Source organism: Anarhichas minor, unplaced genomic scaffold (genome assembly GCF_050575085.1).
Source record: "Anarhichas minor isolate MPS153535 unplaced genomic scaffold, ASM5057508v1 ptg000025l, whole genome shotgun sequence".
Taxonomy (NCBI): domain Eukaryota; kingdom Metazoa; phylum Chordata; class Actinopteri; order Perciformes; family Anarhichadidae; genus Anarhichas; species Anarhichas minor.
Window position 1 is genome coordinate 12,403,889 of NW_027466471.1, and position 16,413 is coordinate 12,420,301.

Sequence of the window (16,413 nt, forward strand, 5' to 3'; positions counted from 1 at the left end):
GCTAACCATTTCACACACGCATGTACGTGCGTATAGCATGCGCACACACTTGGCGTGGCAACTGTGGCAGCATTAATTTCCTTATGAATGCACTTGACTAACACATAATAATCCCAAACACGGCTGGGAGACCACCAAGCAGCACATACACACACACACACACACACGCACACACACAGCCAGGGGGACCACCAAGCAGAGGGGCTGTCAAGAAAAGATAAGTGTGTGTCTAGCATCAGGGTTTTGCGTAGACCCACCACTACACACATGTACACCCACACACACACACACACCACAACAACAACACACAGCCTGGCCTGTACTCCTGGAAAAGCTCTGGCTTATCTCTCCCCACAGATAGTGAAATGGATTAAGAGCCACATTTGGCACGTCCAGAGAACTGGACAGATAACCAGCAAAACACTCTGTCTAACTGCAATCACTGCTCAACATGATTTGTGTGTGTCTTTCCCTCTACGTGTGTGTGTGAGAGAGAGAGGATGCATTTTTAGCTTGCCCATGCTCCCCCATGTGTAGGCATTGGATCAATAGCCGTGTCTATGTGTGAGCGTGTGGGCATGTGTGTCTGGAGGAGTGATGCAGTGGTTGACCCAGGACCCAATCCGTTAGAACACACACATTCATCTTCCAAACACACACAGCGTGCCCAGACAAAGAGCTGTGTGTGAGGGGACGTTCAGCATGTGTGTGATGTCAGCTGGAGACAGAGAAGGGGAGCCCATCATATCCCTTTTATGTGTGTGTGTTTGTGTCTGTGTGTGTGTGTGTGTGTGTGTGTGTACTGGTCTGTCCCCTGACACAAGGCGTCTGCTCATTGACCTCCCTGGTTATAGATGCCTGCTATGAAGATGATAGGTGGGTGAGATTACCTTTAGGACTGGGAAATTACATCCTTTTTTTCTTGTGACCAAAATCATTCCCTTGTTCACTACCACATTCATAATGGACACTCAGCAGTTTACTTTAAGGTGAGATCTTCACTCTATGTCATCACTGGTACGACGTTGTTATTTCATCTATAAAATGCAACACATTCCATTGTTTGAATTTTGAGGACACTAAATGCTACACATGCTGGACATTCACATAAAATGGCGAGGGGTGAATAAAGTGCACTATATAGTAAATAGGGAGTGATTTCATACACAGCCAGTGTTTGAATCCATACAATTTCTTACACTATGCAAGCACCAATTTTGCCTCGTTCTCTGCTGAATTAGTCATTTGTGATCAATTTACATAACCCCCATTTGCATCTATTTTTACTATTGTTGTTGCTGGAACATGCCAGTTTTGCTACATAAGTAACGGAAAGTTTGACGTTGTTATCAGTCATAGAATGGAAGTTGCAAATTCTTCAAAAGAAAAATTGCCAAAAGAGCGCCATTTCCATGTCTTTCTTTGCACCATTCTGCATGTTTGCCTACTCTGTCTGTCTGTCTCTCCCCTTCTCTGTCTATTAGAGTCAAATCTCTGTCTTAATGGACATCTATTGTATCCTACCGCTCCCCCTTCTCTATTCACCACACTACCACACGCACGTACACACTCCCTCTGAGGGGGCCCCTTAACCAGGCTCTCCATATGCCTGACCCCCCCCCCCCCCCCCCCCCTTCTCCTCCTCCTCTTTCCACAACCCCCTTCTCCTCTTCCCATCTCCTGCTCAAACTCTGGCTTATGCTCTGTTGCTGCTGCTGCTGCCCCACGCTGCCATCTGCTACAAGACAACAGAGGGTGAGAGACGGAGGAAGAGGAAGAAAAGAGTGGTGAAAAAGAGGAAGACATGAGGGAAGAAAAGGCTGAGGGGAAAAGCGGAGAAAGAGGGACAGATAAAAGAGAAAGAGAGAAAGAGGGAGAGAGTAGATGTGAACACAATACAGCAGAGAGCAGAGAGGCTGTCCATCTGCTCCCCCTCTCGCCTCCCCTCCCCTTCTGACACAGCCTCACACACACCACAAAGAGAGTATTTAACCTCAACGCACACACACATACACACATATGAGAGGGAGACAGAGAGACAGAAAGCAGCCCAGCCTCTCTCTTTAACCCGTTCCTCTCCAGTGAGCCTGCCTGTATTACACCCTTGGGGTGGCAGGTGATGGGTGGATGGAGGGAAAAGGATGTAGGGGGGGGATGGGGGGGCCTGATTGAGGGACAGAGTGTAGGGAATGAGGGGTTGAAACTGATCTGGATCAACACCAACACATCCTCCACTCCCCCCCCCACCCCCCACCCCCAAACCTCAAATCTCAATAGAGACCAGCTTGCTACCCCCGTCACTATGACAACCTCTGTCAATCATACTGTAGCAGTGAGTTTCCAATTGGGGACCGATGGCGGATTAGGAATGGCTGCCCAAATATAAGAGTGCAGGGTTCAGCTCACTCAGCTCACTCATGGATTAAACACGCCTCTTCATACTTTATTTACAGAAAGATGACAGCAGGACGGACATACTCATAAGCCACTATGTGGTGAGACATCCTGCAGACTACTCGCTAACACTGTGGGTGACGTCAAAATCTGGCTATATGACAAAGCAACACCTCCGTGCTTTCCTTCCAATTAGGTGGCAACTACGCATTTGAATCACCGCTCAGACTTTAAGCACAAGGTGTCAGATTTGGTCGGTGATTTCAATCAATGTTCCAATTATTTAAAAAACCAAACATACATTCATGTAGAGCAGCGGTTTCCAACCATCTTCGGCTTATGAAGAAATCAATTTCCAACCTCTTGTCACCAGCTGCAAAGGCTTACTGGTTTTTTTTTTTTTTTTTTACCAATTCAACCAAAACAGGTGTTCCTTGCTTTATTTGAATGTTGTTTAGAGTAGTTCATTGGAAAAAATGATTAGCTTTGCGTAGCAGAAATACACTATATCTGATGTAATTTCATTTTAAATTTGAGTTAGAACCTGAACCAGAAGACTGAAGCACAACAGAACAAAACGCGTCCCAGCATCACGCTGACATGATCATGCTGGGCCTGTCGAGCTCAGTGCCATTGAGATGGCTGTCAGGTTTGGACACACACACCACTGTGTAGGTCAACACACACTACAAACACTAGATTCCCCCAAGGACCTTTACGTACACAGTGTTACACACACGAAACATCAGTGTAGTGTGTAAAAGGTGTGATGGAGGAGGGGGATGAAGAGGCGTGACCCACAAAAGCTGATTTCATGAGAGGAGAGGAGAGGAGAGGAGACAGGAAATGTCTCTGTGCATATGACCACAAATGGAGAGAGTAGACACCAGCTGTCACTTGCTTATGTCAGCCCTATTCTCAGCTCTTATGAGTGTGTGCTTGTGTGTGTGTGTGTGTGTGTGTGTGTGTGTGTGTGTGTGTGTGTGTGTGTGTGTCACTGTGTGATCTCAGGTAGCCACGACTGGTTTCAATTACGCAGCAAACTTTGACCTTGTGTAACCAAGCAGGGAAACGAGCTACTGAGGGAGAGAGAGGGGGAGAGAGGGAGAGAGAGAGAGAGAGAGAGAGAGAGAGAGAGAGGTGGAGCGTATGAGAGAGGGAGTGGTCAATTCAAAGATGTTGAGATAGAAAAGTGGAAACTCAACCTTAAGAAAAAGATACTGTATAGGACATACTACACACCTACTAACATCAGACCTGAGGGGCAGTGCTTCCAGAGATGGGGACTTACCCTTTTTCTGGGGGGTCCTCGTTCTTCGTCTTTCTGGCCCCGCCCTGCTCCGCCTCCTGTTCGTCCATGCCGCCCCCCTTTGCCCTCTCCAGCTGGAGGTCTGATGGTCATCCTGATTTCAGGTGGGCAAATGTAGTTCTCAAGGTTCTTGGGGGGCTTTTTGGTGCGCTTGGTGGTCTGAATCTTCAGCTTTAGACTTCCTTCCTGGAAACTTGCTTCCTTGATGGAGAACTCCTGTTCCTCCAGAAGCCCCTCCCCCTGTTCCTCTGGCCCCTCCCCTTCGCTTATGGCAGCGTTAATCACATCGTCGCTGCGCGCCAAACCGATGGCCCTTGCTCCTTCCTGTGCCTCTTCATTCGGCCCCACCCTGCCTCCCTGTAACTCCGCCTCTTTGGGTCGGGCCGAGCCAACCAGGTCCCTTGGCTCCATCCACGCTCCCGCCAGTGCCAGTCAGGATGGGGGAAGCTGTGGCAGCCAGCCAATAGGAAGATAGAGAACAGTTGTCTGTCGGGCTGGTTGGTTGTTGTCAGTCAGCTACTGGGGGTGGGTTGGACCCACAGGAACACAGCGAAGCCAGGGACAGCCTGCAAAGAGAGCAGGTGAATTATACGATTAGGAAAAGAAGGGCGACTAAAACAGAGTCCTGTCATCCACATATAGCTTCCATTCCAGTGCTACCTCTCAGCTCGGCACAGGCCTGTCTGCTGTCATCAACAACATCAGCTGCCTGTTATGTATGTAGACAAACACACAAGCTCATCACAGAGCTGTGGGGGCATGCTGCAGCGCTCTGATTTGCATTTTGTACCTTGCATAAACTCATTTTTGACACCCACTACCACTTGCCTCCCTCTCTCTCTCTGCTCTCTTCTTTAGTCACTCTTTGCTAATCTTGTCTCCCTCCATTTCGTTCTGTCCCCCACGACAGATCTGAAGCACAGTCGGGCAGACACTAGAGTGATCAGCGCAAAATAAGACATTCCTCTTCACTGCTCTTAAACCAGGCTGAAGTTAGCCCGAGGACACAAGACAGAAAAAAATGAAAGAAGCTGACTTTTGTTTTTCTTTTCTTTTCACCAGAGCAGGGAAGGAGGGAGGGAGTCACACATGGGGAGAAGGGAAGGCAGCAGAGAAAGACAGAGGGAAGGAATCTAAATTCTTTCCCCAGATGTGGTTTACGAGCTGGTCTGGAAAAACCAGAGTCTGAACTGTTTTACACATGCATGCAGTGGCATTGATACACACATGCATGAAAAACTTGCACATTAATAGACATACAAAGGACAGTGTTGCAGAGCACACTTATGCACCCCTGCTGCTATTTCTGCTCTCTAGAGAAAATGTTGTGGTAGCCATTTCTCACGGGATTCAGGTTTTCCTTTTCGGATCATTGCGCATGCCGGCGCAGATATATATTACATACTTACAGTGCATCAACACACATACACACAGATGTACTTACACAGTCTTACTTACACACAGGCGTATAAACAGAAAGCAACCAAAACAAACACTGGACTACACTTCTCACTACAGCTCCAGGGAATCCCATCAGTCAATATGACATGAAGCATGACTGAGCTGGAAGTGGGGAATGCTGTCTCACACACTGAGCCTAGACTGACACCGTTTACACTGATGTGAACCCAGACTAGACCCCTACCTGCGGACATGACTCAAGTAAAAGCTTACTGCAGACTTACAATGCTTACAAACCCGAGAGCACAAAAGGTTTACAGTATATACTGAGAATTGCCCACCTCCTACACTCTGCTAATACACTCTCTGACATTCTGAAAGAAGATGTGTGTGTGAGTGTGCACTCTTGTACCAGCCCCCGCTACTGTACTAACAGCTGATCCCGTCATAATACCCAACAGGCCCCACAGCACATGCTTACAGGCCATCAATCCAGCTACACCCGCTTATCCTTTTAGAGGGTCCCAGCTGACATTGGGCAAGAGGTTAGGTACAGGACAGGTCGCCAGTCAATTACAGGGCACACATGGGCAATTTGGAGTCGCCAATTAACCTAACCTGCATGTGGGAGGGAACCAGAGTAAACCCAGGTTTAAACCCAGACCCTTCTCGTTGTGAGGCAAAAGCACTAAATACTGTACCACCATGCTGCCCCGTGCTTACAGTGTGATGGAATAATCATAATCCACAGCGGTATTTAAGTGTAAGACTGCACATAAACAGAGTCCAACCCTGAGGTCAAAGTCAATGGTCAGTCATTTTAACTTCTGCATTTGCTACATTAAATAAAAATGAAAAGGTTTGTTTCTACTAAACCCTCTCTTTAGCCGTAAAGTTTGCCAATCTGAAACCACAGTGTTTCAAAGCTGACTCATAAGGGTTGTTGATGTAGGTTCTGGTAACCCCATGGCGGTTAAGAATGAAAAGGACCTAAAGCACCATACAGTGGTTTTGCATGTTTAAGCTTGTGAACTCCAAGTCACTTATACTACACGGCCAACTTTATACTGCCAGTCATTTTCCAAAACATACAAATGCTTTTTCAGATTGATTTCCAACTTTCCTGGAAGTCATTGATTTTCATTCATTAAGTGCAGTATGAAAAGGAACTTGAGTCTCAAGTCTGCCTTATTCTGTATTATTTTCACATGGTAATACATTTCTTTCTACACTGTCATTGTTTGTCTTTTGAGTTTGATGTCAAGACAACAAATATTGAAAAGTAAAATCTCAGATGCCAGAGCCTACTTGATTCAACTCTTCGACTAAAAAGTTATAAAACAGCCCCTGCTTGCTGCATAAACAGGACGGCGAGGGTTACATCAATCAGTAACACTGACGCGCACGTAGATGAGGCTGAATGTTCAGTTTGATGGATTACCAGATGATTTTCATACCCCATTAAGACCAATAGAAACCACTGGCTGCCTGGAAGTTGGGAAAGCAGTCCGAAAACATATGGTGCACTTCAGGAAAATGTCAGAAGTGATGTACAGTGTAGATCATTTGCATTTAATGGACTACAACATGCAAAAACCACCACTGTGGTCCCTCAGTAACGTTTTAGTATTCAAAGTTTTACAGGGATAACCAACAGATAGAGAGTCCAGGCTCAGACCCAACTTGATCGTGCAGTGCCCACATCACCTCCAGGAGCCTCCCAGTCCCTAATGTCAGCTTGGTGACTCGCTCTCATGGCATGTGTGAAAGCCAACCTGTCTGTCATGTGACTTAGGACAATGACAGGAAAAAGAGACAGCTGCCAACTACAACATAACACACACACACAAGAAACCGCTATACTTTGGGTGGCGCTCTTAAGACTCCTCTCACAAATATAAGCCAGTATGACAACAAAATGGTGTCATGCATTAGTACATTCTTCATTCTGGGCCATTACTGTGTAAACCACTTAGCTGGGTCATATTCCTCCTCCTTCCCTGCTGCTTGCTGCCCAAAGCTGTGTTAGTTCTCTGTTACTGGCAGACAGGCTGAGAGTTTATGTAAGTCTGACCCCTCCTCGGGCCTCCCTCGCCTAGCCTGAGCCTCACTGTCTCCTCTCTCTCTCTCTCTTACACGCAAACACACTGACGCACACACACATACACACCTCGACTAGCCTCAGACAGCAGGGTGATTGTGAGAGGCCAGACTCACTGCATAAATAGCTTTATTATGTTCTCAAAACTACCAGCGTTAACCAGCTTCCCTCTCAAAAAAAAAGCATAAGGTCATCCGCTGTGCTGGATGTGAGAGGCTGTGAGTGAGACGCTCCTCCAGCATGTTGCCTTGGCCTTTGAAAAACAATTATGATAAAGCATCGATAATGGAATGCAGATGGACAGAACAGAGATGGTGAATGATACAGACAAAACAGAGGACGACAGAGTCTGAGTGTGAGTGAGAGACAGAGTGAGAGGGAGAGAGAGATGGCAGCAGAAACACAACCTTTTAAGGCTGCATACCCAGCAGCCCAGTGCCTGAGGTGGACTCAAAAATAGCTCATACACACTAGCAGACAGATGCGCACACACAGGCTCACACATTTACACATCCACAAGCACACCAAATGCCCGTGTGATTGCACAAGGTGAAGAGTCTCTTTTTCTCCTTTTCTTTGATGTGAGAGTGTAGTAGAGGCTCTGCCATCCCTGGCTGTAGATGAGTATCTCAGAGGGATGATGAACGTTGTCTGTCTGCCATTTTCATTTTTCATTTATCTCTTTTTCTCTTTTATTCCAGCCCCTCTAGTGAAGGGGCAATCACGTAAACCAATGTTGCTAGAAGGATCCAATCTTTGGTTGGAGACAAATCAAAAGGAATGGCCCCGGCCTTCTAATACTTCCAAATCCAGTGGGCACAAGCACGAGTTTTCAAACTGGAAGTCTATTAGTCCTCTGCCTCAGAGCACAGCACGGTGAACGAAGCCATCTTTTTACCCTGTCCGCATCAAAGAGCGTAGTGTGTTTTTTTAAGTGACCACTAAGAACTTCTATTTGGAATTTGAAAAACGGAATAAAACCCTTTCCCTTCCCCAGCTTAGGAAGGATGGCACACGCATGTGTTCAGCTGTAGGGCAGCTAGAAGGACAATCATAAAGTACCATGTGCGGGACAGCCGTAATCGACAATTATGGCCTTGCAGGCGCTCTGTGCAGTCCCGCATGCACACGCTCCTCTGGATGAGCCATATGCCAGGTAGCACTAAAACCATCCTCACCTAACTACCCCGCAGAAGCAGATGAATGTTAAACCATTTTAACTGCAGCAGAAGCCACAAAATGGCTGTCAGCAAAAACACCTCCCCTTCTCCCCAACTGTCTTCCTCCTTCCCCTCACCTCACCCCCTCCCCAAACCTCTGTTCTCTCCCCTCTTCTCCGTGCTACCTCTCTCCTTTACCCTCCTACCTCTCCTCTCCCTCACTCCCTCCCTCCCTCCCTCTTTCTGTGTGCTCTGCCAAAAGGTGCTCCAGTGCTGATATTCTGCTAAGAGAGCCTGCCAACAGTTAGATTTGTCCTTGGATCCCGTTCACATTCCCTCCTCCCCTCCTCTGTGATCCTACTTCGACCCGAGGCATCCAGCTCAGAAGGGGATACACCTAATCAGTTTCTCATGCTTTCATTTAAAGGTGGCATGGGCATCTCATTACCTAATATGGGGTTTAATAGTCTTCATACTTCATACTTCATACTTTTACGTCACAAAAATGCTGCCGGAGTTTCAACAAGACAAGATCAATGGTTCTGTCCGAGTCTGAATCACCTCTACGATCAATCCCTCAAGCACATTTCTTTACATCTAGTCACGCACTTCTCTGACAATTGCCTCCTCTCATGCCCTTGTTCTTCTTCTTCATCCAGCACTCATTTCCACACCGTCATTCCCTGAACATTTTTCCACACTTTCCCTCAGCTGGGCTTGTCTATTTATCTTCTGGTGCTGTGGTTGTGGCTGAGGTTTTTTTTGGGGTGGGGGGGGGGGGCTGCTGATAACACTGGCATACTCTCATTCACTTTCTCCCGTCATCTTTCTCCACACAGCCAGAGCATGGCCAAAATGTCTGACCCCCCACGTGAAAGTGATCAGCTATTGCTAAACGTAACCAGAGCGGAGGAGCGCTGGCTTCCACCAAGCCCACTACATGTCATTTGTATGTACGCTGGCATCCCTGTACTCACGCTACAGTGGCGTGTGTGGACTTTGTGCTACATTTGAAAAACAAAACCGACTGAATGCAAAGTGAGGAATGAAACACACTCCTCGCATACTGAGTGTGCTTCAAATAGCAACTTCCACAGCACTTGACATCATTCATGTGGCAGTTGAGTTGTCCCTCTCCAGCCTCCACAACTCGACCAGAACAAGTAGATCCATCCAAACCAGAAATATTTAAAATATGCTGTAGGATACAGTTCAATATGACGTAACTCTTGACAGACTGAAGGAGAACCAACCATCGGCTCTCTCATGCATGCATGTCACAGACTGTGATGCTATGTGATGGACTATGAAGGTGCTGGATCCAGTAGAACAACATTTAAACTAAGTGTGAACAGCCGTGGTTGAGCTGGTCCTTGATCAACGTGTAGTGGACACTTCACCCCATTGACCTAATTAGCTGTTTATCTTAGTACTATCTAATTACCAAGGTATTACACAGTGTGCATGGAGACTGAGTGGTACAGCATTGTTTTGGGCGGTCTGTGTCTACGTGCGTGACTGTGCGCGTGGTGCTCTGAGTATGTGCACGCGTGCGTATGTTTAGTCGGAATTTGTTGGCATGTAACTACAAGCAATTCCACATATTTCACGTCAATTACACAATAAAAACGGCAGAGACATAGCATAATATATATCAAACAAACTACTTTGGTGCAGGTAGCATGTAAAAAGCAAACGTGAAAAGCAGACACATATGAGTTATTAACATTTATAAGAACATGAAACACATTTGTAGAAAAGGTGTATTCAGGTGTGGAATGTGGCGAGTCAACCGGGACTACTTACCCATGTCTAATGTTGTCACACACTCGGCTCTAACGTGTAAATATTTTATCAAGATCATTTACAATCCATTTAGACACATTTTACACAAGCGACGGATGGGATGACAGCCTCCCGGGGAGCTGTCAAACGGTGCCAGGATATATGTAGGTATATATCTTTTGACAGAAAACCCCGAGGAAAATGGCGTCAACGGTGCTTAGGAAAGAAAAAAAAAGCGAAAATAGGATTTGCAGCCGATCTGATGACAGAAGCAAGGTAGACACACGGGGGGGGGAATCCAATTGGAAACTTGGCGCTTATGTCCAATCCTCGCAGAAATAAGATCTTTAGAGGCTCGTGCGGATTGACTCGTGCGGTGGGAGCCGCGGCGGTGCAGAGAGCGTCTCCCGGTGCCTTGCAGGATCACTGGTCACTCGGGGAGCTGCACAGCGCTGAGATCCCTCGCAAATCCGCTACTCGGTTGGTAGGGTAGGAGAGGGGGGGGGGGGGAGTTGGACTATTACTGCAGTCAAAACAAGCCCGCATCCGACTACAAGCCCAAATCCAGCGGGAAAATGTCAGCAGCCAGACCGCGCTATCATCCGTCAGTACGGGAGACTGAGGAGCCGAGGCAGGAGACGGTGGTTTGGGTCGCTTTCAACCTCGCCGGTTGCATCGGATCAGGGTTTTCTCTCTCGCTCTCTCTCTCGCTCTCTCTCTCTCTCTCCCTCTCTCGCTCTCTCTCTCGCTCTCTCTCTCTCTCTCCCTCTCTCGCTCTCTCTCTCTCTCTCTCTCTCTTTGCTTTTCCGATCGGTGAATGTCAGGTCCCGGAGCCTGGTGTCTGGTAATGATCTCACCCAGCAGACTGAAAGCTCAGTGGCCGAGCAGAGCAGAGGAGAGAGGAGAGGAGGAGCGACATCGCCTCCAGCTGGCAGCAAACACGCTCAGCGCGTCTCCTTTTGCAACCTTCCCCTAAATCCCATGGCCTTCTCCCGTGGGACTGTAATACACAGGGTGAAAGCAACATCTGGCAAGAGGCCTGCTGTTTTGACTGAGTCACTGTAAGGACTGCGTGAAGTTTTGCACTTTTTTCAACAAATACTGATGCATGCCTGCATAATTATTTTTAACATGAATATGTATTGGATAAACGTGTAGGATCATTATAAATATTGAATTTTGGTTAAAAATGTCTGAAACAACAACGATTAAATGTTTATATATTACTTTTGCTGCTTTGGCAGTTCAACAGATGATGAGTTTTACCAAATCAGAGGCTTGAAACCTGGTCAATCCTGTTTGGGTCAGTCGCTACACCACTTTGCTGCGACATTGACCAGATAATAGTCTAATACCAGAGAATGTCAGACTCCATTTGAACATCTATGGTCCTTCTTGGTAAACTCACAGGTATGCCTCTCAGAAATATGAGGCGGGAAAGGTCCTCACTTAACTTTAGTTTAAAGTGTCTGTCCTGGCCAAGATAGCAGCACCACATTCTACATTCAACACAGAGTTTGCAAAACACATAACACAGAATTAGATTAAATATTAAAAGAATAGTTAAGGTTAACAAAACACTTACACTTATTGCTAAATTGTCAATTTAAATATGAATGAAGACACACAGTGGATTCAAATTCTTCAAATGTAAATACATCAAATGAATGAATAACATCCTACAAAACCGATGATCACAAAATAGGCCTATCCTCAAAATGAATAGTTTTGAAGCACAGACAGCTAAAGAGAATGGATCTAAAGTGTGAGAAAGAAAATAATCAGTGGTTCCACTCTCTCATCTACAATGAGACAGCCATGCAAACCTCTGCTGAGTCATTACGAAAAACATAAATCGAATCAGATGTTTTATTGCACATCCTCAGGGAAGTTTTGACATGAAACATTTTGCAATCCCGTGGGGTAACCTATAAATAACGTTTATCACCATTGTCTTAACGGTTTGCCCATAAACCGAAACTGCTTGGATGACTTGAGATGACGTTATTTGACAGGCGCAGTATAATTAAGTCCAATTTAACATGTGTGATCACTGAGACAAAAGTTGCCACAACACTCGCTTGCTTCAGAAGAAGACAGGAAGGGTGTGTGAGTGGAATTGAGTGGGTGAATAAAGGTAGATTAAGGTGTGCCCGTGTGCTGGTGCTTTCCCTTTAATATGTCAAATTACAGCAGGGCGGAACACCCACATCAACCAACCTTGAACAAGCCACAGTTGTTCCATTACAGTAATTCATCATTGTCAGAAGTTGTGTTTATATTGCATCTCCATGCAAACCTTGACCTTCCTTGTATGGAAAACATCCTTTAACATTAACAAGTAATGCAAATGAGGTCAGATGACCTTTCCCTCTCGGTGCCCCACAGTTACTAGCTGTTTCTCATCCCCGGCGTGTGAGTGTGGGTGTGCAGTTGCCTGCGCATGCCCACGTGTTGAGCACCCACTGGGAGGTATTTCATTAGCCGGGGTGGTATTTGTGATTGTGTGTGCTCAGTAACATGTAAACACTTCAGCACAGTTTCAAACTTCAAAATTGTGCAATGCCGTCGGTGGTTTGGCTGTTGTTACTTTTCACTTCCCCTGCTGTGGCACATTGATTAGATTCACAAACGTGTTATGTGTGTGTATAAAGAGTCTCTACTCATTGGGAGTGTTTTCATAACAGCAACTCTGTATAACCCATTCACTCACTTATGGGCATGGGGCCACTATTGTATTACTGCATGTGTGTGTTTGTGTGCATTTGAACTACATCTTTATGAGGTCCAAATGCAATTATTGTGAGATTATTATCATTATTGCTCCTTGCTTTTAAGATAATTCTGGGTTATTTCAGGGAATGATGTTCAATAAAGAACTAGAGTTATAACTGGGTTTAGGGTTGTAAGCTGAGCTCAAAATTAAAATCAGGATCACGGTTAATGTGGATTGTAGGGTTTTGGAGATAAATTCTAAGACTGCACGAGTATAGAATAACAAATGAGTGTGTGTGTGTGTGTGTGTGTGTGTGTGTGTGTGTGTGTGTGTGTGTGTGTGTGTGTGTTTGTTCACATTCATGTGTGTCTATTGATTTGGGATGTGTGCAAAAATACAAAGAGACCCCTGAGAGTGAGGGGGTCAACAGCTGCTCCCCAACAACCAATCAATTGCAGTGTATCAGTAAACATTACACATAGACACGCATGCAAACACACACACACACACACATGGCAAGATACAGACCGCACTCTGTTCTTGAATCTGTTGCCATGGATACAAGATACAGGCAGCCAAGAGGGAGCAGTTTTCCAGCTTAAACTGTAAATATTGAATTATGATGGGGAAGAAGGAGACAGCGGAGCAGGGCAAGGCTCCTGTCTGAATGATCTAAATATCTAGATAATGCTTTCATCTCTATTCACCGCTACAGGAAATCTGTTGCATCATTCATGTTCATCAAGTTCAACATAAAAAGATCAATCTGTCTTCCTGATCCAGCCATTTATCTAACTCTCTATTATACAGACGGAGAGCTGGCCCCATTCCTTCATGTCTCCCTGCCTTTTTGTCGGAAACATCTTCACTCCCTCAAGTGGGATGCAAAGTAAATGCCTCCCCATGCCTGATTTGCAATACATAAAAGTGAATCTCATTCAAACCACTTTACCAAATGCCGAGGCTTTTATGTGGCAACAGTTCCTCTGTGGTTTCATCGATGGGGAGAAAGGAGATTGAGATGAAGAAGTGAAGAAAAAAAACAGATTTAACAATTAATAAATGCTTTGGCAAATGTTTTAAGTGGGGCCACTGGAGAGGAGGATTTAGAAAGGAAGAAAAGAGAAGCTCTGAAGGTGAATGTCAATAATTGGTTGACTGTCTTTATGAATAATATAAGCAGTGGAGTCAGCAGAGCTTAAATAATAATAATACACTGGTATTCATAACAAAGCTACAGCACTTGACTGCGCCGGGAAAGACAGAGTCAACATGCCAACCTTGAGCTGACATTGTGAGCAGGAGAGACTCACGTTCAATCAATGAAGGGGCTTCTCTCAGGGAGTCCACTAATCTCACAGGGCAGCAGAGGGTTCATCAGTGCTGAGAGACCCCTGGGACTGACAGAGGTAATGGGCTTAGCTGAGAGAGAGGAAGAGAGTGTGCACGTGTGTGTGCGTGTGTGTGTGTGCGTGTGTGCACGCGTGTGTGCGCACAGGAGAAAAGGTTGTCGCCGTGAGTAAGACATTGAAAGCATGCAAGGAACAAGCAATTGTGTGTGTGATAGCGTGCCCTTGTGTGTTGCAGATACAGATGTGAGAAACAGTGCATATGTGTGTGCGTGTGTGTGTGTGTGTGTGTGTGTGTGTGTGTGTGTGTGTGTGTGTGTGTGTCAGAAGGAGCAAGGGCCATGCTGATAGAGTGAGAAGTTAATGGGACGTGTGACAAGGTTGATTACTGAGGCCTCCGTGATCTGGCTGGGTTAATGAAGTAAACGACTTCTTGGATAACACACTACTCGGGCTATCTCCTGCTCTTGATACACTCTGATGAACCAGAATGGCCTTTTCTTCTCCCTAATTTACCTACCTACTGTTTGAATCCACCCTGCAACCCACATTTCACACATCCTCTATTTGTGTCTCCAAATGTATTTCCCTACTGTTCACCAGTAATTAAGACAAAAAAACTGAACATATAGGCAACACTCAGCAATTCATTAAAACAGAACTGCTCGGCACACGGTGTACAGTCTCTCTGAAGGACTAAAGTGGCCACCTGCTGTTTGCACATGCAGTCACACTTGCATATACAACGCTAGACACACACACAAACAAAGGGAGAGAAAAAGTTATTGGAAGACTTTGTTCTCCATTTGGGGCTGAGATAGAGATTCCTCTAATGAGAGCGATAACGACGTCTGAGAGGAGATGCAGACCAGAACAAAACAACAACGCAGATGGGAGCTAAGACAACAACAAAGACAGCCCTAAATGCAGTTGACTGCGGACTCCCCGCTGGCTCTGTTTATGTGAAGAGATGACACTGCGCCCATCCCCCTGCTACTTATAGGGACATTATCATAATGTTGTCTCTGTATGAGCCGAGCTATCAAGTGGGCTCATCTTGAAGTCCTCCACAAGCCCCGGTGTATGCTGATGCCTCAGATGCTGGAGGAAGACAATAGAGAGCAAAAAGAATAAATTCTGCCCTAATATTTATTCAAACTGACAGTTCTGGCGTCTAACAATGGAGCCCGGGACTGACAGCACCAATTTGATGAATCTCTGCGTTGGTTGTAAACAAACGGCAGCAAGGAAGATAATGGTTGTCCTTCTGTTTGTCCTTCTGCTTTTGTATTGTCTTGTCACTACAGACATTTGCAAAAAAATAAATGTGAAATGAGCAAAGTGAATAATGTTGTGGACTGTGAGTGGTTGCAGTAAGTCACTGTCAGAAGTTAGATACATTTGGGTTCAATCCTGGCTTTTACACTTTATTAAGGAAAAAACATGCAACATATTAAGAATGAAAGCGTCCATTATACGCATGAATAATGAATAATTAGTTCTCAGGAACAGATATTGTTTGTCACGACTTGTGTGAACCTTCACACCTCAAACATCCACCCTACAACATCCTGTTGTGTTATAACTGCATGTGGTCAGATACAGCTGCAGTTGTGTGCGTGTTTGTGTGGGCCTGTGTGAGAGAGTCAGAAACAGAAACAAAGAGGAAAACTCCCTTGATGAGAGAACACTGCCACATCCCCTGAGACTCTGAGAGTAAAACGCAGACAGAGACGTAGCAGGTGTATGATACGGATCGCTGCGATAGCGCTGAATCATTTTTTCACCTATACACATTCAGTCAGTGTATCGAAATTCCTTTTCAACCTTATCTTTCCAATATTTTTTCCTAATAGAGGGCAAGTAATCCGGCTAAAATGTCCAATGGAGCAATATGACCAACTAAAACAGAAAGAGGAGGTTAATGTACAATAACCAGAATTCTGTCCGAAATTCATCCTAATCTTTTTAGATGTGTTTAGGGCAGACTGAAGCTTTTAATCAAATCTCCCAGTTGTTAGTGTGTGTGACAGAACTAGTGTTAGATAGGGTTATGCAAAGAGGAAATTAACTGTAAAAAAAAAAAAAAAAACATTGTCAGGGACCAACTGAAGGCCTCCTCTTCACTCTCTCAAAGACAACTGGCCAGATTATCATGGCTATACAATCAGTGTACAGTGTTGAATGAAGTGGCCACA

At 45.5% G+C, this 16,413-nt stretch overlaps 1 protein-coding gene across 7 annotated transcripts in view; it reads right to left on the reverse strand.

Annotated features, from left to right (window-relative positions):
* setbp1 (SET binding protein 1) overlaps positions 1-16,413 on the reverse strand; it is a 54,389-nt gene that overhangs the window by 22,266 nt on the left and 15,710 nt on the right. For 6 of the 7 annotated variants that reach the window (XR_012956079.1, XM_076098833.1, XM_076098835.1 and 3 more), the window contains one exon: positions 3,686-4,269. Coding sequence is in view for 6 of the 7 variants with exons in the window: in XM_076098833.1 (XP_075954948.1) it covers positions 3,686-4,114 (429 nt within the window). In the remaining variant the exon portion in view is untranslated. Of the gene's footprint in view, positions 1-3,685; positions 4,270-10,171; positions 11,149-16,413 lie in introns of those variants that run through there. The other variant, XM_076098838.1, reaches the window with a different exon arrangement.